General features: G+C 52.1%; 1 protein-coding gene across 8 annotated transcripts in view; it reads right to left on the bottom strand.

Annotated features, from left to right (window-relative positions):
• Positions 1-24,795, bottom strand: part of ELAVL2 (ELAV like RNA binding protein 2) — a 1,154,722-nt gene that overhangs the window by 91,667 nt on the left and 1,038,260 nt on the right. For all 8 annotated transcript variants that reach the window (XM_069630854.1, XM_069630851.1, XM_069630853.1 and 5 more), the window contains one exon: positions 2,593-2,631. In XM_069630854.1, coding sequence (XP_069486955.1) covers positions 2,593-2,631 — 39 coding nt within the window. The remainder of the gene's footprint in view (positions 1-2,592; positions 2,632-24,795) is intronic.

Raw genomic sequence — 24,795 nt, forward strand, 5'->3', positions numbered from 1 at the left:
ATAATGATGGCAACCTATTTGACTGGATATTAGCAAAAAAACCCCAAAATAAATAAATAAAAATTAATCAGGAAATAACAGTCCCGTCAATCCTAGAATGTGCTTGGTCTGATCACCACTTGATTAATTTCACATGTTGCACACACTCTACACAGATGCCACGACCAGAAAGGAATAAGACCCTAGGTATCTGGTGGAATTGTAAAGGTGTGACTAGCAAGGCATTTAAGGACAATGTTTCTCCACTTTTGCCTTCCCTATAACATATCTACCTTGATAACTTTACTCCGTCATTTAAAAAAGCAACTAATCAAGCGTTCGATATGTTGGCTCTGCTTAAATCATAAAAAAAAGAAACCTACCAATTTAAATAAATGGTTCTCTATTGATATTTTAGAAGCCCGAAGAATCAAGCGCAAAGCTGAGCGCTTTTGGAGAAAAGATCCATCAGCACTTTCAAGTGCAAATTACAAACAGGCCACCAAAGCCTATATGTTGTCAATTTTTAAAGCAAAAGCAGAACATTTTCATAAAAATTCAACAAGCAAAGTCACAATCAAAATAAATCTTCTCAATTCTTCAAGAATTAAAAATCACCCAGCTCGTTATCTTGCGCAAGAAAGCAATGCTTGGTGTCAAGCAATACATGATGGCTTTACCGAGAAAACTAAAAAACATCAACAGGCCATCGAAGTCCAGAAAAAGGTACTCTCTAACAGCACCAAAACGCCACACTTCGGGCCTACTCTCGAGAGCGGTCACCTGGAGTCTTTTGCTTTTGGGAACATTTCCGTGAAAGAAATATTGGAGTTTATTCATAACCTGAGGCCTTCCTCCTGTAAGGGGGATATTTTTCCTGCAAAGACTTTGCCGAGACGTTCGCACCCTGGGTGGTTCAATTTGTAAACCAGTCCGTTGACGAGGCAGATGTCCCAGAAGACCTAAAGGAGGCATGGATTACACCACTTATTAAAAAGGAGAACTTGTACCCGTCAAATTTGGGCAATTTCAGGCCTATAACGAACATGCCTTTCTTGCTCAAAATATTTGGCAGGATTGCGTACCTTCGACAGCAAAAATTTGTTGAATCCAACACCACATTGGCAAGTGAACAATCCGGCTTCCGAGCCACGCATGGAACAGAGACAGCCCTTTTAGAGCTCCAGGCTAACATTGCTAGCATTATTGAACGAGGGAGCTCTGCGTTACTGCTGAATCTCTCCTCGGCCTTCGATTTTATAGATCACAACCTCCTGGCCAAGAGGCTGACAACAGTTGGTAAATGCTCCCCACTAGCAGTAATATGGTTTAAATCCATCTTAGGCCCAAGGATGGCGGCAGTGGCAAAGGGAAACATTTTCTCCCTTAAAACCTTATTGACATGTGGAGTCCCGCAAGATTCATGTTTGTCGCCACTACTTTTTAACATCTCCTCTAAACTCCTGTTTCACATGCTAAAAACCCTGGGTGTCCGGTTTATTAACTACGCCCATGACACCCAGTTTTTGAATTGCCTGGATCCTATGAAAAGGATGCGCAAAGAGTTAAAGAGGTGTTTAGGGCCATCCAAAAATGATGGCGACTAACTCTCTTGCACTCAATGAAGGTAAAAATCGAACTCTTGATACTTCGTACCCCCCAGAAGATAAAACAATTGAATGTTCAATATAGAAATTTAAAATCAACAATACCTATATCGAGGCCTTTGACCATGTAAAAAATCTGGGAATCTTCATGGACGAGCACTTCTCCTTTAAGAGACACGTATGATACCTGAAATCCACCTGTGCCTTTTATTCAAACCTAATCTGGCAAATTCGCCCTTAACCCACCAAGCAAAACTTAGCCTTGATTTCTGGGGCTATAATAAACTCAAAGTTAGACTACTGCAATAGTCTCCTGATGGGCACTTCTAAGAGTTATAAAAAAATGCAAACTATACAAAATGGAGCGGTCAGAGCAGTTGCTGGACTTTGTCGACGTGATAAAAGTCTCAGCAGCTAGAAGGAAGCTTCATTGGCTTCCCGTCCAACAAAGGATCAAATTTAAGGGTACAGTTATGGTCTATAAATGCCTAGCTGCCTGCACTCCCAACTATCTAGCCAATAAAATAATGATGCACCTCTTAGAAGAGGCCTTCTCTCAAATGGCAAACAAGACCTACATCAAACTCGCCAAATTCTCAAAAGAGTTGGCAGCACTGATTTTGCCTTCTGGGCTTCTATGATCTGGTACTCACTGCCTCAGATTGGCAAGTATAGGGAGAGACTCACTGTGTTTAGGAAACAACTCTAAACCCACCCGTATGCGTAACTATAATTTCACTTGGTAGCATTAACATGTTTTTTTTCTTCGTCTGAGTGCTGAGGCCCAGGGGCGAATTTGCGCTATATAAAAATAATAAATAGATCACAGGCGGTTTTAAACCAGCATCTGGGCCAAGTCTAGAGGAGGTGATGCATACAAAGACAGGTAAGAAACAGCTGTTAAGCAGAAAACAAAAAGATGAAAAAGCATGCTGAATGAACAGTCGGAGAAAATCCACAAGTGCAATATTTTCACCACCGTACTACATACGTATTTATGCATTACCTTTTCACTCCATAAGCCATGTTGAGCAGATTGTCCAACCTGCAAAACAGACAAGATGTTAAATTATTTTATATATGAATCGGTCTTGCTTGATATTAACAGGATATCAACAGAACATTTTGCTTTACAATCAGTACACAACGGTGAAGTGCAATTTACAAGCGATTCATGTTGAACTGCAAATAAAAACATTGAATGAGAGCACATACATCAGGGGGAAGACAGAACAGTAATCTCATGGTTTCCAATGTGCAATCGGTTTCTCTTGACAACTTTGATGTCAATCAGCATTCACAGGGACATGTTCAATATGGAATGGGCAAAAGACTGAAATGTGAGACTACGTTTTTCAAAGGATTTCACTTAATTGAATCGGAAATGCACCTGGCAACGTGCTTTGAGACCTACTTGAAAAACATATTGATATTTGCCCAAAAAAGCAATATCACATTAATAATTACTCTTGTTTGGCAGATGTTGGGTATGAATTGATGCAAACTGTATGAAACTACACTTATTTGCTTGGTATTCGGTAACCCACCTTTTGGCATAGGTCTGTACTATACAAGTTGTTAGTGTGACTGAGCAGCCAGGACTCAAGAGGGCTAAATGTGAGATGTATAAATGAAATCCGTAAATACAATTAGCCAAGTAACTTAGTTATTTAACATACATTTTTAAATAAAGTGTTCTTTAAAAAATTAGGTTTACTCACCGTAGTGACCAACAAACTCCTAGTCCATACTCCCCTTTCCTCCCTACTGTACGGACGTCCCTTCCAAGGGATGGGAGACAGAACCCTTTTCCACCATTAAAGCCTTCCCCTTTAAATTTAAGAGGCGAGCGGAGGCGCGCCCCAGGGAGCATGCGCTGCCCTGACTCCACCTTCCAGCACCACACCTCAGTCCCCATTGACGCGTCGACAATAAATTTAACATTGCCTAATGACACCAGTATTATTAGGGGGAGGTTGGTGGGACGTATGGAGGAAAGGGGACTATGGACTAAGAGTACGTTAGTCACTACGGTGAGAAACTTATAATTACTCTTACGTCCCGTCTCCTCCATACTGTATGGGCTATTACAACTGATTGTAGCCACAGGGTGGAGAGGAGACCTCATTAAGCAAATAGGTTCCCGAGAACTGCCTGTCCGAACGCTGCATCGTATCTAGAGCCGGCATCCAAACAGTAATGCTTGCTGAAAGCCGAGGGGGAGGCCCAAGTGGCTGCCCTGCTTATGACTTGCCAAGGGACATGGCGCTGGAATGCGACGGCCGCTGACTTGGTCCTAACTGCGTGGGCAACGCATGTTGGCCGGGGGCGGCTTGTGCTGGCCCTCATATGCTTTTTTGATGGCAGAGACCATGCAGCGGGATATGGAAGTCTTAGAGGCCTGATAGCCTGGCTCGAGCCACCAAAAGTGACAAACGGGGCGTTCGACTTGCGGAAGCCCTTGGTCCTGTCCAAGTAGAATTTTAGGGCACGTCTGACATCCAGGCAGTGCAGCACTCTGTGCTTCGTCCTGAGATCTGGAAAGAACGTAGGAATGACCATTTCCTCGTTCAAGTGAAATGCCAATGGAACCTTGGGCAGAAATGCCGGGTGAGTCCGCATGACTACCTTGTCCCTGTGAAAGGTAGTATATGGTTCAGAGGCGACCAGCGCCTCAATCTCGCTGACTCTGCAAGTCAAGGTAAGACCAACTAGTAAGGCTGTCTCGATGGTGACCAGCCTAATGTCCACGGACGCCATTGGCTCGAATGGCTTGTGCGCCACGGCGCCCAAGACTATACTAAGGTCCCACAACCGGGTGCGGTCACTTGACGGGCGGGTAGAGCCTGGCGAGACCAGTCAGGTGTTTGACGATAGGGTTGGAGGAGGAAAAGATTCCTTCCTCCGAGTTCCTGTAAGCCCCAATTGCTGCGAGGTATGTGCAGCAGGTGTCGACATGTACGCCCGAATGAGCGAGGTGCGCCGAAAAGGAGAGCATGACGGTCAAATTGCAGGCCAAGGGGGTCAATTCCCTTGGAGTCTGCCCAGTGGCAGAACCTGGTCCATTTGCTCTTGTACTGGGCCCTGGTGGCTTTGCTCTTGGCGCCATGTACGATATCCAGATTGGCCTGTGAGAGGCTAAGGTGCCAAAGTGTTACCTGCTCAGGTACCACGCTGTGAGCGCTAGTTTCCCTGGGGCGGGGTGGATAATCCTGCCCCCATGCTGTGCCAGAAGATGTGCTGGGCCCATCGGGAGGTGTATCGGAGGCACTCCCGAGAGGCTGAGGAGCTCAGAAAATCATGGTCTGGCTGGCCACCATGGAGCAATCAGAATGATTGAGTTGGTGGGACTCCTTGATCTTGCAAATTACCCTGTGGATCAGGGGAGTGGGCGGAAAGGCGTAGGCCCTCATGCCGGTCCACTTTAGGTGAAATGCGTCACCCAGAGAGCCGGGGCCCTGACCCTGACAGGATGGGAACTGGGGGCACTTGTTGTGCCAGGTGGCAAAGAGATCCACATTGGGGCGACCCCACTTCATGAAAATCTCCTGATAACTAGGTTTTTTAGCTGCCACTCGTAATTGTCCGCCTTCAACTTGCTGAGCCTGTCCGCCTCCAGGTTGGATTCCCCCGGGAGGTGGACTGCAGAGAGGTAAATACTTTCCAAGGCCCATTCCAACATGCTGATCGCCAGTCTGCACAGAGGGGATCTGGTGCCTCCCTGCTTGTTGACGTAGTACATGCTGGTCGAGTTGTCTGGATGAGGTCAACCTTACCCTTGAGAAGTGGCAGGAATGCGAGCGCTAGCCAGATGGTGTTCAGCTCCAACCAATTGAGGTGGTATTCCTGTTCCTGTCGAATCCAGGTGCCGTGGACTGAGAGATCGTCCAGGGTGGCTCCCCACCCCTCGAGCGAGGAGTCTGGTGATGGTGGCCTGTGGAGAAGGCAGCCGGAAGGGGTTGCCTGTCCGTAGGTTTCAGTCCCTGGACCACCAAGTTAGGAGAGATGGAAGAACGATGATCATTTCTGATTAAGAACCCCGCTCCTGATTCCATGAGGCCGCGAAGTGCAGCTGAATCCTTCTCATCCTTAGTCTCATGTGCGGGACGGCTAGTAGCACCGCCGCTAGAAGACCCAGGAGATGTTGATACCACCAAGCCGAGGTCACTTCTCTGAGGAAGTGGACGGTGGCCATCTTGATGGCTGAGATCTCGTCTTCCGACAGGAAGACCCTCTCGGAGCACATGTCCCAGGAAGGTCAGTCTGCGTAGGGAGCACCTGTGACTTGAGGTTGAGCAAGAAGCCCAGGTCGTGCAGTGTGTTCATAAGGGCCTGGGAGGAGTGGTGGACCGCCTCTGGAGATGTAGCCCTGACGAGCCAGTCATCGAGGTATGGATAGATGTGGAGGCCCTGCTCTCTGAGGTGGGCTGCTACAGCTTTCATGAGTCTGGTAAAGACCCTGGGGGCTGAGTTGATGCCAAACAGGGGGCTTTTGTATTGGAAATGAAGGCTCATGATCCTGAACCGTAGGAAAGAAGAATGGTGCTGCCAAATCGTGACGTGTAGGTACGCGTCCTTCAGGTCTAGGGAGCATATCCAGTCTCCCTTGTCCAATGTCTCCGCTATAAAAGCTGGCGTAACCATCTTGAATTTTTGCAGGGGTAAGGAGAGGTTGAGGGTGGAAAGGTCCAGCACAACTCTCAGGCCCGCCTGGTTCTTTTGAATGGTGAAAATGGAGTAGAAGCCAAAGCCTCGCTGGGAGGCAGGAACTTCCTCCACTGCCAGGCTCTCTACGAGCGACCGGCTCTCCGCCAAAAGAGTTGCTGCCTCAACTTGCAGGAGTGGAGGGGAGGAGGGACTGGGATGGGTAGACGGTACCCCATGGATACTACGGAGAGGATCCAGGGGTCAGCGAAATTCTGGCACCAGAAATTTGCATGGAGAGCAAGCCTGCCCCTCACCAGAGACACTTGGACCCAAAGGGGCGTGCCATGCCTTCTTTCCCAGGGAGGATGAGGCTGCAGCGGGGGACTGGAAAAAGCCCTTACCAACCCCTCTGTTTGCGCCGGCTCAGACGGCGAGCGGTCCGGCTGCCTAGATCTGCGTTCCTGGAAGCCACGGAACACTCCATAATTACGACCCTTCTGAGCGCTGCTGAGATTGGGTGTAAGATTTGGGCATGGTCTTTGTAAGAATGGATAAAGACTTTGCCGTTTGTGAGCTGTTCTGCTTGTCCAGCTCTTCATCCATAATGCGCTCATGGAAATCCGGGTTGAACTTCGTCGCCCGTAGCCAGGCAGTGCCCCCTATGCCCATGGCAATGCAGATGGCTAAGCCAGAGGTATTGCTATGCGCCACCATGGATTCCATGAGGTAGTGCGCCACGAGTTTGGCCTCCGCTAGCCCCGCCTTAAAGCGGGATTGCCATTGGGAGGGGAGTTCCAGGAGGAAGTCCGCAATTTCCTGCCATAATCGTTGGTTGGCGGCAGCCAGCATGGAATCTGCGTTGGCCTGGCTCAAGGAGGCGTTGGAGTAGATGATCTTGCCGTAAGCCTCCAAGATCTTCTCCTTGCCTAGCAGCGCCGCAGAGGAGGTGGCTGAGGACGACTGAGGCTTGAAGTAAAGTGATGCCGCAGCGATCACAGAGGAGTGCGGCTGAGGATGGGTCGAGAGCAAGAGTGTGTCCCCTTCCATCTGCCTGTACGTGGCGTCCAGGAGTCGGTTGACCGGCTGGACTGAGTGGGGCTTGAACCAACCCTTCTTGGCCAGGGAGACTACATCAGTTTGCAGTGGAATCCCTGTGTTGGCAGAGGGGCGTCTTGCGAGGACTTCAGCCAGAAACCCCTCTGCAGGCTGTTCAACCTCAGGCTGAGGGAGGCCTAGGTACTCTGCCAGGCCAGCAAGACGTTCATGGAAGGCCCTGGCTGAGGATGGCATGTCCGGATCTTCCTCCTCATCCATGTCCTGCAGATCTGGAGGATCTTGTGGAGGAGGGGTAGATGGTGCCAGAGGCTAGGGTACAAGGACCACAGTCAGAGGCTGAGGAGGCGGCGGAGGTTGCAGAATTGGCTGTGGAGCCGGCTGCACCGGGGTCAGGGAGCCCGATGGAGTCTGGTGCCGCTGGCATGGCGGGGAGGACTTCCCTGATTACGTTCTTGATAACCCCCATCTGAGGAGACCTCATGAGGCCGAGGAATTTATCGAAGAGCACCTCTTCACTGGCCGAAGAGGTGGCAGGGAGTATCAGGGGACTGCCGGAGCTGCTGCGTACCCAGTCCGTATGGACGCATGGGAAAGCTGCCCTGCGCATAAGAAGGGTAGACTGTAGGCCACGTACTTTGTTACGCCAGTCCCAACTTGACACTTGTTCTTCGCTAAATTTGTGGAATGGCGTCAGACCGGTGTTCCTGTCTGGCGCGGCAGCCATTTTGTCGAGCTGCCTGCCACGTGCCTGTAACGAATTGCCCACCCCGCTGGGTCCTGCCTCGACCAAGACTCTCGCGTGTGGATCACGAGACCTACCCTGCTCCTCGGGTCTCAGCCCGGTAGCTGCGACACCCTTGTTTCCGGGGGTCGGTAGAGACGCCTATGGGCAGCCCCTCGGACGTATTGCCGGTATCAGGGCATAGCCCCTTGGACATATTGCCGGTGTCAGGCTCTAGCCCCTCGGCCATTGCGCCAGTAAAAGGGCGTAGCCCCAGTACGAGAACCTTCCGGCCCCTCAACACTGCCCGGGAGGATCCGAGGACCCATCCACCCGAAGGCCGGTAGCTAGAGCAGCCTCGGTGCACGTGCCGGTGAAAGGACCTGGCCGGTCCCTCCCACGTGGGAGAGTCCCTGGGAAGGAGTCTCACTTGCGGGGTGCGCTGGAAAATATCGGCCCTACCGGGGTCGATGCTTCACGAAGTAGGAGATCCTCTGGAAGAGCTCCCTCCACCTAGCTAGCCTGTTCTTCAGCATCTTCGAGGACAGCGAGTCACACGCCAAACATGATTGCCAACCATAGTCTGGGCCAAGGCAAGATAGGCAGAGGGCGTGGGGGTCTAAAGTTGGGAAGAGCCCGTTGCAGGATGGATACCTGCTGAACCCTGTAGAAGTCAACCTGCGCCGGGGAGTTGTGTGATGCCTGAGGACAGAGTATCTGAATATAGAAAAGACAAAGAAGTATCCGCGCATGGAATTACATGGCCGAAGCCAAACCCAGGAGCGCTGGCGAATTTGATAGTTCCCGTCGACGCGGAAAAGGGGACTAAGGTGTGGGCTGGAGGGCAGAGTCAGGGCAGCGCATGCGCCGCTAAATTTAAAGGGAAAGAAGGTTTTTTCTGGTGCAAAAGGTTCCGTCTCCTGTCCCTTGGAAGGGGCACCCATACAGTATGGAGGAAAGGCACGCAAGAGTAAGTGGGTAGTTCAATTGGTTCACATGACTTCCAGATGAATTTAGGCGCAAATCTGGGATGAGTGCGCAGAACCACCTTATCCCTGTTGACTAACAAAAAGGGTCTAGAGCTCAAAGTAGTGTTAGCGAACTACAGGCCCCAATAGAAGTGATAGCCACTAGGAAGGCCGTCTTGTAAGTAAGGTCTTTTAGACTTGTTTTATGCATTGGCTCAAAGGGAGACCCCATGAGTCTGGTTTAAACCACATTTAGATCCGTTCCGGCAGCTGGGTTAGAAATGGAGGGGGGGGGAGGGTGAAGTCTTTTAACCCCTTCAATAAAAGCCTTAACAGGAATTTTCCACCACAACACTTTGTTGTGACATAGTGTAGGCTGATAGAGCGGCTAGATGAACCTTCAGGGAATTAAAAACCAAACCAGAGTCTAACAAAAGAGTTTGGTACAACACAATGTGGGTAGGCGAGCAGTCAATGGGATCGACGCCCTTGGTCTTACACCAGATGACAAAGCGTTTCCACTTACTGGAATAGCAATAACGAGTGTTCGGTTTTCTAGCCTCCCCGATTATGTCCATGCATCTTTGAGGGAGTTGAAGGTGTCCAAACTATGGCCTCAGGAGCCAGGCTGCTAAGTTCAGAGTTTGGCGCCATGGGTGTAGTGTCCCCCCCCCCACCTTGTCCTAAAACATGCTGTACGGGGAGGGTAGTTTCACAGGGGGCGAGGGGTTTGGGAGAGGGATATTTCCATCAGATGAGCGAACCATGGCATATGGGGGCTAACAAGATCATGGTAACTGGTTCCTGGTGCATCTTGTGCACTATCTTGAGTAGGGGAGCGGGTTGTTGAGCGTAGACAAATTTCCCTGACCATGTTATTCAGAGTCAGTTCCCCTTGGAGCGATTCTGGGGGTACCTGGAGGCATTGGGCGTTCTCCTGAGTTGCAAACAGGTCATTCTCTGGGAAGCCCCATTCTGCGAAGACGGAGACGAGGTCTTCGTGCAGACGCCATTCGTATTCTACGGGCGGTGGGAAATCTTGTAGCAGATGTGCTCAGCAGAGATTGAGTTCTCCTGGAAAGTGTTCCGTCAGTAGGAACATCTTGTGTGTCAGAGCCCACATCCAAATGTTCTGGGACAGCTTGGATAGCCCTTGAGAGTCTGCCACCTTGTTTGCTTAGGTAATACATGGCTGTGGTGCTGTCTGTCAGGACCAGGACTGTCTTCCCCTGTAGCTGTGTCTGAAAGGCCTTCAGTGCTTTGAATACAGCTAGCAGCTCTAACAGATTTATATGGTTGGACGCTAATTGTGGGGACCACACTCCATGCGCTGTCTGCTGAAGCAGGTGTGCCCCCCCACCCCGTGAGAGTGGCTTCTACTGCAGGAGTGGTGAAGTTCTTCCCCTTCAAGAGGTTTTCCCTCAACCACCACTGCAGAAAGAACGAGGGCTGGCTAGACAACTACCAGTTCTTCCCATTGTTGTAACGCTCACCTGATTCTCGCAGAGGCGCCGGTCTTGACTGGGCGACTACCGTATCTTCAAAGGTGATGTGCAGCACCCGATTGGCTCTTTGGGCTGGACCTCTGTGCCCTGTATGCCTGACGTGCAGAGTAAGATGTCTGCAGATAGAAAATACGGGGTTAATGAACTGGGGTTATTGGGGTGTCCCTATCTCTTTCCTCTTCTCCTCTCCTGTAGACCCCCACAGGTTAACGCTCTCACCTTAGGTAAGTGAATGCCGAGCTCTCCATCTGCCTCGGGGCAGGGTGCTGTAGCCAGTTTCTTCACTGGATAGGTAGCGCAGGCCTCTTGACTTCAGAGGACTGCTGTCCGTCGTTTACTGCACGAACGGTAAGTTTCGAGTAACTCAAATGTCTTTAAAGTCTTTAATAATGATGTCTCTTGTTTTGCAGGGTTCCGGCGATGGCGGATGACGGGCTGAAGTGAGTTGAAGATGGAGCCCGTGTGATGAATAGAAGCGCATGGAAGCACGTAAGTAAGCGCTTGTTGCCAGCTTCACATAGCGCTCTAACTGTCTTTTTATTTTGCAGGTACAAGTTCGGAGCGGCTGCAGGGTGCCGGGATACCCACTGGGTTAGATGTGGAAAGGAGTAATGGCACGTGAGTATTAAAGTTCCCCAATGTCTTTAAACGCACCTTGTTTTGCCTTTCAGATGCGAGATGCAGCGCCGACGGCCTCCGGAGCGTGCGAAGAGTTGGTAAGCTTTTGTCTTTCAGATGCCGGAATGCAGTGTGAAGACCTCCGGAGCGCACGAAGAGTAGGTAAGCCTTTGCCTTTCAGATGCCGGAATGCTAACCTGTTCTTTCTTGTCTTTATAGGTGTTGCTGTAGACTGGATTCAGGATGGTAAGCCTTTTTCCTTAGGCCCAGGACGAATGCAGAAGACACGATGAGCGTTCTGCTGCAGAGGGTGCAGAATAACGCAAAGCAAGATTCATCCACCGGGTGTGGTTTAAATAGCCTCCTGTAGTGCTTAGGTGTCTCCTTCCACAGCCACACCTAAGTAAGAAAAGAGTTCCTGGTAAAAAAAAAAGAGTTCCTGCCTTCCAGAAGAGTTCCAGTGTTCTGAATCTAGGGAGTGGCTCCAGCCCCACCCAACAGGAAAAGTAGTTCCAAACAGAAGAGGATCAGAGGCTCAACTGGCAGGCAAGTAAGCAGCATGGTCTGCTGCAGGTAAGTCCACCCAAGCATTATGAGCCCGGCGCTTCCAGCGCTGGGACTGGGCATATTTATGAGCCTGGTGCCACTGGCGCCAGGACTGGGTCCAAAAGGTCCCAATTGGGACTGGTTGGCACTCGGAACCTGGGTTATGGATCTGCTTCCAAGGGAGTTGGGAAAACCCTGACCTTTTGGAAGCAGAGATCATGACAGTACCCCCCTCAAGGCCCCTCCCAAACCGGGCTTCTCCGGGGGTTTTGGCTTGTCAGGAAATGTTCGGTGAAATCTTTTGATGAGGCGAGGAGCGTGGACATATTCAGCAGGTTCCCAGGATCTCTCTTGGGGGCCGTAGCCTTTCCAATCAATTAGGTAGAATAGTTTAGATTTGGAGATCTTGGAGTCCAGAATGCTTTTGACTTCAAACTAGAGTTCTCCATCAACTAGGATAGGTTTTGGAGATTTGGTTAGTCGGGTTTGAGGTTGCACGGGTTTTAATAGAGAGACGTGGAAGACCGGATGTATCTTCATGTGCGGGGGCAAGTCCAACTTGACCGCTACTGGGTTTACTATGGTAGTGATGGAATAGGGACCAAGGTATCTTGGGTTGAATGTGCGTGGCCCTTTTAGAGATAGATATTTGGTGGATAACCAGACTTGATCCCCTACTTGATAGTGAGGGGCTTCCTTCCGATGTTGATCTGCTCCTTTCTTGTATTGTTCTTTAGCCCTTTGAAGGTGAGAAACAGCTTCCTTAAAGGCTTGGGTGATTGTAGAATGCAGGTAGTCTACTGCTGGTGTTTCAAGATCTTGGAGGGGATCCAACTCCGAGGTTCGAGGGTGACTGCCGTACAAAAGAAAAAACGGGGTTTTCCCAGTTCCCGAATGGACAGAGTTATTGTAGGCATACTCGGCTATCCAAAGGATATCTTTCCAAGTTTTTTCAGTTTGTTGCAGCATGCAGCGTAAATACTGTTCCAGAGTTTGATTGGTCCTCTCGGTTTGTCCGTCGGTCTGAGGGTGGTGACTGGTCGATAGTCTCACATCAATTTGAGCCGACCGACAGCAACTTCGCCAAAAATGAGAAATAAATTGACTACCTCGATCCGAAATTAGAACCGAAGGAAAACCGTGCAGTCGGACGATGTTTTCGAGAAATTCTCGGGCCAGAGTTGCTGCTGTTGGCAAGCCTTTGAGCGGAATGAAATGCGCCATCTTGGAGAATAAGTCCACGATTACTAGAATCGTATTGTATCCGGAGCATGGAGGTAGATCGGTGATGAAGTCCATAGAAAGCGTATGCCAAGGGCGAGGTGGGATGTCAATAGGGCGTAAGAGGCCTGCTGGTCTTTCCTTTTGACTCTTGTTTTGGGCGCATACTCCACAGGACATTATAAAGTCTCTGATATCTTTTTTCCAAGACGGCCACCAGAAGTAGCGCTTGATCTTTTCTGAGGTCTTGGCTATACCGGGATGACCTTCCATTAAAGAGTCGTGATAACAAGAGATTACTTTTTTCTGTAAATCTGTGCTGGGTAGGTATAATCGTTCTTGGAAATACAATAAGTTGTCCTTTACTGTAAAGTCCTTTCCCTGCAGATGCCAATTCTGTATGTCTGCTGGAGTTACAAGTTGCCTGGCTTTATCCTTAACTTCCTCTATGGATTCTGTGGTGATTACACCCAGAATTCTTTGTTCGGGAATGATTGGTACAGGTTTAGGGTTGATCAAGTGTTCTTCCACTCCCATCCGAGAAAGGGCATCGGCTTTACCGTTCTTGGTACCAGGTCGATAGGTAATTATGAAGTCAAACTCGGCAAAGAATAATGCCCAACGGAGTTGTCTAGAGGATTGGGCTTTTGCGGTTTTCAAATATTGCAGGTTTCGGTGATCCGTAATCATAGTAACGGTGTGTCGGGCCCCCAGCAGATAATGCCGCCAAGCCTTAAAGGCAGACTTGATAGCCAGAAGTTCCTTGTCAGTAATCGTGTAATTGACTTCAGGAGGCGAGAATTTGCGGGACCAAAATGCCACGGGATGCAACTGATTGGTTACCGGGTCCTTTTGTGATGGAACTGCCCCCATGGCAAGGCTTGAAGCATCAGTTTCCACGATATAGGGGAGTTCGGGGCGAGGGTGTTTTAAGATTGGTGCAGAGATAAATTTAGTCTTCAAATCCTGGAAAGCTTGTTCCGCCTCGGTAGACCATTCAAAACGTTTATTTTTCTTTAACAAGGCAGTGATGGGCTGGACTATTCGAGAGAACTCGGGGATAAACCTGCGGTAAAAGTTAGCGAAGCCTAACATGCTTTGCACACCTTTTACGGAGGATGGTGATGGCCATTTGAGAACTGCATCGACCTTCTTTGAATCCATACGCACTCCGCCAGGTGATAATATGAATCCCAAGAATTCAACTTCAGTCACGTTGAAAACACATTTTTCCAACTTAGCGAAAAGTTTGTGTTGACGCAATCTTTCGAGGACCATTTTCACGTGTTTCCGATGTTCAGATTCCGATGAAGAATAAACGAGAATGTCGTCGATGTAAACAACAACACACACATCTATGAGCTCTCTGAGGACATCGTTCATAAAATATTGAAAGGCGGCCGGGGCATTGCAAAGTCCGAAGGGCATGACCTGATATTCAAATAGCCCATACTTGGTGCGGAAGGCCGTCTTCCATTCTTCGCCCTCTTTTACTCGTACCAAGTGGTAAGCTCCTCTAAGATCCAGCTTTGTATATATGCATGCTTTTCTGACTTGGTCCAGGGGTTCAGGGATCAAAGGTAACGGATATCTATTCTTAACGGTGATCTGGTTCAGGGAGCGATAATCGATACAAGTTCTAAGGTCTCCTTCCTTTTTTGGAACGAAGAACAAAGCTGAAGAGGCAGGGGACTTGGAGGGACGAAAAAACCCATTTGCCAGGTATTGATCCAGGTATTGTCGAAGGTGAAGGTTCTCAGGCTCGGTGAGGGCATAAATTCTACTACAAGGAGGAGTAGATCCAGGTATCAGGTCTATCTGGCAGTCATAAGACCTATGAGGAGGTAGAGAGTTAGCCTGCTCCTTCCGGAAAACATCTTGGTATTCTAGGTATTTGGGAGGTAACTGGGGAGTCTCTGAAGAAATTGCTGCCAGTGCAACACCAGGTGGAGGGTGACACGTAGAGACACATTCTGGAAACTGGACCGTTCTTGCTCGCCAATCGATCAGAGGATTGTGTTTCTCTAAGGAACAAGTTACTTACCTGTAGCTGTTGTTCTCCAGCATGGGTCTGGCATGGATTCACATGCTCATGAATATTCCCCGTCGTCAGGCTGGGAATCCTCGGTAAAGAAAAAACCAGTATCAGTTTCGTTTCTGATCTGTCTTTCGTAGTAATAACCAATCACTGGTCTCTGCGTCATACTGACCACAGCCAATGACTGCCCTCTACCTAAGCACCGCCTCTGGCAGCCATCTTCAGATTTGGAAGCACGTGAAGTGGCAGTATGACCAAGTGAAGAGCCGCAGAGGGGTAGGCGGGAGGGTTCGCATGTGAATCCATGCCAGACCCATGCTGGAGAACAACAGCTACAGGTAAGTAACTTGTTCCTTCTCCAGCATGGGGTCTGGCATGGATTCACATGCTCATGAATAAAGAATACATAGCAGTACACACATGCACAACCACGGGAGGTGGCAAAGGCTCAACATTAAGCATCACATCAACTCAACATTAAGCATCTTACCTCCTCACCAGGCTCACCTCAGGCGAACAGGTTGCGCAGCACTGCTTGGCCGACCCTGGACTCCTCCCTGGAATCCCGGTCGACGCAGTAGAATTTCGTGAAGGTGTGCGTCGACCTCCACGTAGCAGCCCTGCATATGTCCAGCAGGGGCACACCAGATAGGAACGCCGTGGTAGCTGCGATCGCTCTGGTGGAATGGGCTCTCGGACGGCCAGGCAGCGGTCGGTTTGCCAACCGGTGACAGTACATGATACAGCCGGAGAGCCATCTGGAGATGGAAGCCTTCGAGAGAGCCTTCCCCTGATTGACAGGTCCAAAGTTCACAAAGAGTTGTGACGTCTTCCGAAAACCTTTCGTGCGGTCCACGTAGAACTTCAGCGCTCTAGCTACATCCAGCGAGTGCAAAGTCCTCTCAGCCGGCGACGAAGGCGACGGGAAGAACACAGGTAACACCAAGGGTTCGTTGAGATGAAAGTCCGACGGTACCTTGGGCATGAAGGATGGGTGCGTCCTGAGCACTACCCTCGTGTCGTGGAAAGTCAAGTACGGGGCCTTGCAGGAAAGGGCCTGGATCTCTCCCACTCGTCGTGCGGAGGTGATGGCCACGAGAAAAGCTGTTTTCCACGATAGAAACTTCAACGGGGCCGAGTGCAGAGGCTCGAACGGAGGTCCCATGAGTTTGGTCAGCACCACGTTGAGCTTCCACGCCGGGGCCGGAGCCTTCACCGGCGGGAACGATCTGAACAGTCCCTTCATGAACTCTTTCACCAGACGATGAGACCACAAGGACGTCCGGCCCGTGGTTCTGGTGTATCGGGAGATCGCAGCAAGATGAATCTTGATGGACGCGTGTGCCAGACCAGCTTTGGCCAGCGTCAGCAGGTACGGCAGCACTTGGGGAGCCGTAATCCGTAGAGGGTTAATCTTCTGTGCGTGGCACCAGACAGAGAACCTCTTCCATTTGTGTCCGTAGCATTTAAGAGTCGAGGACGCCCTGGCCTTTGCAAGAACCTCTCTGCAATCGGCCGGTATGTCGTATCCTCCAAACTCTAGCGCTGCAGGAGCCAGGCCTGCAAGTTCAGCGACTTCGGGTCGTGGTGGAGGATGGCGCCTCCTTCCCTGGAGAGTAGATCCGCGTCCGCCGGCAGCTTGATTGGCGGGGACGCCGACAAGTCCAGAAGGTCCGGGAACCATATCTGCCTCTGCCACGCAGGTGCGACGAGGATCATCCTGCACCGTGACCTCTTGAGCTGGTTGACGAGCCGGATCAGCAGAGGCAAGGGAGGGAACGCGTAGAGGAACAGGCCCTCCCAGGGGAACGAGAAAGCATCGCCCATGCTCCTCGTCTGGGGAAACCTGCTGGCGAACCTCCGGCACTTGGTGTTCGTCGCCGTCGCGAACAGGTCGATCTGGGGTGTGCCCCACCGTCGGAAGAGGCGATCCACCAGATCCTGCCGTAGTTCCCACTCGTGGCACGAGCGCAGCTCCCTGCTGAGTGAGTCGGCGATGGTGTTTTTTATCCCTGCCAGATGAAACGGCACCAGAAGAATCCCTTGGGCGACGGCCCAATGCCACAGGTCCTGCGCCTCCTTGGACAGCGCTGGGGACCTGGTTCCGCCCTGTTTCCTGATGTAAAACATGGTGGTGGTGTTGTCGGTGAAGATCCTCACCACCTTGCCCTTGAGGGACGGAAGGAAGGACCTGAGGGCCCAAAACACTGCACGGAGCTCCAGGACGTTGATATGCAGGGACTTCTCCGTCGGGAGCCAGAGTCCCCTTGCGTGCAGATTTTCGGTGTGCGCTCCCCACCCTTCTAGGGAGGCATCCGTGGTCACAGTCACCTGGTGGGCTGGGGTCTGGAAGTCCATGCCCGCCGTCAGATGCGCGCGGGTGCCCCACCACCGTATCGCTCGTCGGAAACTCTCGTCGAGCTTGATCCTTTCCTCGAAGCTGCCCGTCGTCTGGATCCAGCGCGCATCCAGGAACTCTTGCAACGGGCGCATCCGGAGCCTGCACATGGGAATGAGGTAGATGCAGGAAGACATCATCCCGAGGAGGGACTTGATGGACCTCACCTTGGCCGCGTCGGCCACCAACATCCGTTGCACCTTGCCCAAGATGGTCCTGGTCCTCTCCTCCGACGGGGAGGCCAGAAGGGACACTGTGTCGAGCCTCGCTCCCAGAAACAGTGCGACTTGCGCGGGCACCAGGTGGGATTTGGCGTGGTTCACGGAGAATCCCAGGTCCGTGAGGAGTTGGACGGTCCTTGCCGTGTGGACCACGGCGAGCTCCCTCGTCTTGGCGCGGATGAGCCAGTCGTCCAGGTAGGGGTAGACGTGAATCCCCTCGCGGCGCAGCTGCGCCGCCACCGGTGCGAGGCACTTGGTGAAAACCCTGGGTGCCGACCGTAGTCCGAAGGGAAGGGCTTTGAACTGGTAATGACGCCCTTGGACCACGAATCTGAGGAATTTTCGGTGCCCCTTCAGGATGGGAATGTGGAAGTAGGCATCCTCCAAATCCAACGACGATAGGAAGTCTCCTTCCTCCAGCTGACCCAGGACGTGCTGGAGGGTGACCATCCGGAACTTCTGCGCCTTGATGAACTTGTTCAGGCGTCGCAGGTCCAGGATGGGGCGCCATCCTCCCGTCTTCTTCTTCACGAGGAAGTAACGCGAGTAGACTCCGGAGCCCCGAAGCCTCTTTGGGACGAGTTCGATGGCGCCCTTTCTGAGCATCGCCTTTACCTCCAGGAGAAGTTGAGGGACGTGAAGTTCTTTCCTGGCCACGGGGGGGGACGCGCGGGCACCTTCTTTGAAACTCGAGCGCGTGGCCCCGGGCCAGGGCGTCCAGCACCCAACGGTCGGTGGAGATGGACTCTCACACGCTGACGAAGCCCGCCAGCCGGCCTCCCACCGGGGTGCTTCGGTGGGGGCCCGACCCCACGGCCGGTTCAATCCTGCTTGGACGCGGCCTTGCCGCCTTGGCCTCCTTGGCGACGACGGCGGGGTCCGCCAGACTTGCCTCGTCCTCTGTAGGCCTCTTGCGACGACGAGCGGGCCGCTTGACGGTAGGAAGCGAAACCGCCGCCGGAACCTTTGGAGGCGCCCTTGCCTCCGCCGCTCCGAAAGGGCGTCCGCCGTTGCTGCAGTACTCCAAGGGCCCGGGCCGTCTCAGTATCCGCCTTGATGGCCTGAAGGGAATCGTCCACTGTCTTCCCAAACAGGTTGTTCCCGTCGAAGGGCATGTCCAGGACCCTGGTCTGGACGTCCTGCCGAAAGTCCGTCGCCTTGAGCCATCCGCGACGCCGTTGCCCATCTGGCGGAACCCAGTGTCGGCGATGTCCGTCGCCACAGTGATGGCGTGGTCCGAGGCCACCTCACCTTCCTGCAGGATCTCAAGGGCCTCCGCCCTCTTGTCGTCCGGCAGAAAATCCAGCAGGGGAGCTATCTTGTACCAGAGTTCCCTGTCGTAGCGGGCCACGATAGCCAAGGCGTTGGCCGCTTTAATCGTCGTCGCCGCCGACGAGATGACTGCGTCCCATGGCATCCAATTTCTTTCCCTCGCCGTCCGGCGGGGAAGTCGACGTGGAGGCCGCACCCCCCCCCCCGCTTTCTTCCTGGCTGCCGCGGAGACGACGGAGTCCGGGGTAGGCTGGGCCCGGAGGCATAGGGGGGCCGAGTCCGGGACCCGGTACTTTTTCTCGTACCGGTCTCTTTTCGCTGGCGTCGTGGAAGGGTTCTTGAGGAGGGAAAGGCCCTCATCCCAAATGTCGTCTAACAGAGGCACTGCGAGGACCGTCTTCCTCTTGGCCTCGCGCCGTTGGTAAAGGAAGCCTTCCTTTTTCTTCTCCTCAGGGCAGAGTTGGAAAAGCTCGGATGCCCTGGCGATCATTGAGTGGAACGATCCAATCTCGTCGGGCGGAGAAGCCCTGGTGGGAGGCGACGACGGAAAATCCTCGTCGTATGCCTCGTCGTCCGTACCCGTCACTGCCGTGTCAGTCCCCGTATCATCCCCTCGGGTGGACGGGGAGGAGGGCTGGACGGGGCGCGACGGTTGAAAAGGAGGCGGTGGATGGATCCTTCTTTTCTTGGTAGGGGGAACACCAGAAGGTCCCGGTTCTGGATCCCCCGACGGGAGAGGTTCCTCCGTCGGTAACGGCAGTCTCGTCCTTATCTCGGAGCATAAGGACTGTATAGCCAACAAAATGGCCGCTGAGTTGTCTTGCGGCGCTGGCAGAGGGGAATCCGACGGGCGAGCAGGGGCCCCGTCGGTATCCTCGACGATGTCGTCGTCGTCACCTGCGTCGGGGCCCATTCCGACGGGCTGGTCTTGTTCCACGCCTAGGCCGTGGCTTAAGACCTCGATCAGTTCCTCTTCTGAGGTTGAGGCCGAATCGACGACGACGCCCTGCCCCCCCTTCTTCCCCACGGAGGGTTTCACGGGGGTCCTATCGATGGGCACGAAAGAAGACTCCCTCCGAGGAGGCAGGGAGATTCTGGGCCCCGAGGCCGCCACCACTGGTGCAGCCTCCACAGGCTGGGCCAGGGCCGCCGCGACCGTTTCGATAGAGGGCTTGGTCGAATGGATCAAGGCCTTCACCACCTTAGGTGCGCTCACCGCCTTATCCTTGAGGGAGGGGGCACTGCCACGCTCCTCCTCTGCCTTAGAGCTCGACCGGGGTCTCTCCAGGAGCTTCGCCGGGTGCTCGGCCTTCCTCTTACCCGACCCAGAGCGTTGGCTCGTGGTTGATGGTGCCGGGGAGGGTGCGCCCTGCCTGGCGCCCGTAGAGCCCGACCGTTCGGCGCTCCCGGTGCCAGCGGACTCGCGGTGCTTGGCCTTATGTTGGGCCCCCGTCGCCGGGGCGCCCTCAAAGGTCTTAGAAGACCGCTCAGATTTCTTCTTCTTCTCGCCAGACGGGCTCTTTCCCTCCAGCCAGCTGGCGAGACGTTGATGGCGGTCCTTCATGGTCCGTTCCGACATGTTGCCGCAAAACGCACAGTCCTTCTCCACGTGCGTCTTGTCCCCATGAAGGCAGTAAAGGCAGAAAGAGTGTTCGTCCTCCTTGAAGACGTTCTGCAGCTGGCATCCAGGGCAGGCCCTGAACAGCTTTTCGGGCGTCGAGCTTCCCTTCTCCTGGGCCATCTCCGAGACCGGGCCTGAGAAGCTTCTGGAGTCCTCCGAAGTGTAGCTCGACGAAATCTTCACCCTTGAGGGGCACAGATGAATCCGACACGGGTCCCCGTTGATCGGATGTAGGATCGGTGGAGCTTGAGGCTCTTTTGACCGAAAGAATCGAAGTTTTTGTGAAAAAGCGCGAAAAAATAGCACTAACGCTCGAGAGCAATAGCACGAGGATCCCAACACATGAACGTGCGGTAAAAATCTGAAGATGGCTGCCAGAGGCGGTGCTTAGGTAGAGGGCAGTCACTGGCTGTGGTCAGTATGACGCAGAGACCAGTGATTGGTTATTACTACGAAAGACAGATCAGAAACGAAACTGATACTGGTTTTTTCTTTACCGAGGATTCCCAGCCTGACGACGGGGAATATTCATGAGCATGTGAATCCATGCCAGACCCCATGCTGGAGAACCAAGGTATTCCTAGAATAATCTGGAACTGAGGGGCCTTGATCACATCGAACACGATCTTCTCATGGTGTCCATCTTGACTTACTAGCGTCACCTCTTGAGTGGTGTGCGTTACTGGCCCGGAGGCTATCTCCGTACCATCCACCGTAGTAATGACGTCCTTTACAGCCTTGGGACAAAGAGTTAGATTCATCCTCAAAACCATTTCATGATCCACATAATTGCCGATGGCACCGCTGTCAACGTAAGCTTCAATTGCATGTAATCGACCCGGATTATCAGGGCTAATGAGGACCATAGGTATCACGAAATGCGAGGTCACGGAACTGGTTTTCACGCTCGGCAAGAGGACCTCTATTCTTGTCGGGCGAGGTCGTTTCCCTGCTCAGAGTTTGTAACTGTGGTAACTGCAGCTCCTACTGCCTTCTTGGCAGGTTTCACCGGACAGTCTCGAAGAAAGTGCCCTGAGTTTCCGCAATATAGGCATAATTGCAACTGTTTTCTCCTTTCCCGCTCCCTTTGTGTTAGAGGACCTTTCAGACCCCCTATTTGCATGGGTTCCCCGGAGTCTACTCCTTTGGAAGGAGTTGGCGGTTTGGAAAATACTCGAGCATCAAACTTGGAACGATCGGCCTTCCTGTTCTGCAGTCTGTGATCTATTTGAACGACCAAGTCTATATAATCCGAACAGTCTTGTGGGGGATTCACTACTTGGGCTAAAACGTCTTTGAGCTCTCCACGTAGACCTCTATAAAACAGCGTAATCCTTTTGTCCTCAGGCCATTGAGTTTCCACTATTAGTCTATTGAAAGATGCAATATAAGCCAAAAGGTCTTGATTACCCTGTCGCAACGAAAGAAGCTCATTGTCCAAGGCCTGCCCCTGTGCATGTCTTGCGAACAGTTTTTCCATACTAAGCTGAAAGGCTTGAAAATCATGGAGAACCGGATCATCTTGATTAACTAGAGGGATCGACCAGTCTGCCGCATTGCCACTAAGGTACGAAAGTACAAAAGCTACTTTAGCTTGATCAGTTGGAAAGGCTGCTGGCCGGCATAAGAAGTGCAACCGGCACTGATTGATAAATACCGCAAACCTCTTTGGGTCACCAGAAAATCGTTTGGGCGGAGCCAGAGGTACATTCCCAGGTAGGTTGATCTGGACTGGATTCATAGAGGATGTTGAAGGAAGATTTGCCCATGATGCGGGTAGCGGGGTCTGTCCAGCTTGTGACTGTAGCAATTGTCTAGCAAGATCATCTGTTCTCTCCTTGGAAATAATTAGTTCCCTTCTTAGAGCGTTCGTTTCATGACGAGCTGCATGCACTTCTGCCCTTAGTTCTCCAAGTAACCGGGCTAGGTGGTCAGTATCCGAGGTTTCCATAGCGCCTGGGCGAGAGTTTTGCGGTAGGCTTTGCGTTCTGTAACGCTCACCTGATTCTCGCAGAGGCGCCGGTCTTGACTGGGCGACTACCGTATCTTCAAAGGTGATGTGCAGCACCCGATTGGCTCTTTGGGCTGGACCTCTGTGCCCTGTATGCCTGACGTGCAGAGTAAGATGTCTGCAGATAGAAAATACGGGGTTAATGAACTGGGGTTATTGGGGTGTCCCTATCTCTTTCCTCTTCTCCTCTCCTGTAGACCCCCACAGGTTAACGCTCTCACCTTAGGTAAGTGAATGCCGAGCTCTCCATCTGCCTTGGGGCAGGGTGCTGTAGCCAGTTTCTTCACTGGATAGGTAGCGCAGGCCTCTTGACTTCAGAGGACTGCTGTCCGTCGTTTACTGCACGAACGGTAAGTTTCGAGTAACTCAAATGTCTTTAAAGTCTTTAATAATGATGTCTCTTGTTTTGCAGGGTTCCGGCGATGGCGGATGACGGGCTGAAGTGAGTTGAAGATGGAGCCCGTGTGATGAATAGAAGTGCCTGGAAGCACGTAAGTAAGCGCTTGTTGCCAGCTTCACATAGCGCTCTAACTGTCTTTTTATTTTGCAGGTACAAGTTCGGAGCGGCTGCAGGGTGCCGGGATACCCACTGGGTTAGATGTGGAAAGGAGTAATGGCACGTGAGTATTAAAGTTCCCCAATGTCTTTAAACGCACCTTGTTTTGCCTTTCAGATGCGAGATGCAGCGCCGACGGCCTCCGGAGCGTGCGAAGAGTTGGTAAGCTTTTGTCTTTCAGATGCCGGAATGCAGTGTGAAGACCTCCGGAGCGCACGAAGAGTAGGTAAGCCTTTGCTTTCAGATGCCGGAATGCTAACCTGTTCTTTCTTGTCTTTATAGGTGTTGCTGTAGACTGGATTCAGGATGGTAAGCCTTTTTCCTTAGGCCCAGGACCGGATGCAGAAGACACGATGAGCGTTCTGTTGCAGAAGGTGCAGAATAACGCAAAGCAAGATTCATCCACCGGGTGTGGTTTAAATAGCCTCCTGTAGTGCTTAGGTGTCTCCTTCCACAGCCACGCCTAAGTAAGAAAAGAGTTCCTGGTAAAAAAAAGAGTTCCTGCCTTCCAGAAGAGAACCAGTGTTCTGAATCTAGGGAGTGGCTCCAGCCCCACCCAACAGGAAAAGTAGTTCCAAACAGAAGAGGATCAGAGGCTCAACTGGCAGGCAAGTAAGCAGCATGGTCTGCTGCAGGTAAGTCCACCCAAGCATTATGAGCCCGGCGCTTCCAGCGCTGGGACTGGGCATATTTATGAGCCTGGTGCCACTGGCGCCAGGACTGGGTCCAAAAGGTCCCAATTGGGACTGGTTGGCACTCGGAACCTGGGTTATGGATCTGCTTCCAAGGGAGTTGGGAAAACCCTGACCTTTTGGAAGCAGAGATCATGACAATTGTCCGCTAGCCGGAGACCACTGGCTGTTGAGCCACTGTTGCATGTTCTTGAGGAGGCCCAACATTTCTAGGAAATTTAGAAAAAGGGAGGGTCCTCCCGAGGTCTCTTGGGGGTAGGCTGCTTTGAAAGTGAAACAAACTTTTCCAAACGGTCCATGCACTCTTCACATTTTTCTTTGGTCCATTTAGATGAACCAGAAGGGTCAAAAGGTGGAACATTTTAATTTTCCTCCCTATGGTGCCGAAATGGGTTTCCAGTAGAGCTAGCCAAAGGCTCCTGACTCTCCTCGTAATCTTGAGCATCGGGGAGTTGCATCGCGTCTTTCAACACGTCTGCGGCCTTCTTCTTGTGCTTCGTTGAGTCTTTAGGCTTCAGTCCCACTGCCGAAGCAATCCTAGCAATGCTTTCGGCGAAGTGGGGCGTGCCGTATGACTAGGAGGCCTAGCGGTAGATTTTTCCCCCATCGGGGCCTTAGAGGGCATGGAGAGTCAGACGAGCATGCTTCGACGGCCGAATGTGGTTTGGAGGGAGCGCCCTTATTTTTTGAAGGCCCAGTCGCAAGACGCAGGGGAAGGCAGTTGATCTTGAGGATCAGAGGATTCAGTAGAAAATTTCGGCGGTCCTGTCAGCGGCATTGCTTTGCCCATTTCAACGGTACGGTCTTGTACGCCCCTGTCGCCAGATGTTTTCCCTATAGCGTGACTCGCATCAGGCCTAGGGAGGGAAGGGGGGGGGGTCGGTGACAGGCATGGCAGACCTAGCGGTGTCAGTCGCGAGGTCGATGGCATCTGAAAGGGATGCCTGGTCACCACTAGTGCCCCTGTTACTTTCAGAGGGTGCGGCGGTGGGGTAACAAGATCTAGCCCGCAACATGCAGTAGGTGGCCCACCGCTAAACGGTGCGCTCCTTAAGCGCTTTCGATCTAAGGAGTCTACAGGCCGCGAACCGCACTTAGTCGTGGTCAAGGGGGTAGAC

The sequence above is a fragment of the Ambystoma mexicanum genome, chromosome 6q, assembly GCF_040938575.1.
Source record: "Ambystoma mexicanum isolate Mex_15411 chromosome 6q, UKY_AmexF1_1, whole genome shotgun sequence".
NCBI classification, from domain to species: domain Eukaryota; kingdom Metazoa; phylum Chordata; class Amphibia; order Caudata; family Ambystomatidae; genus Ambystoma; species Ambystoma mexicanum.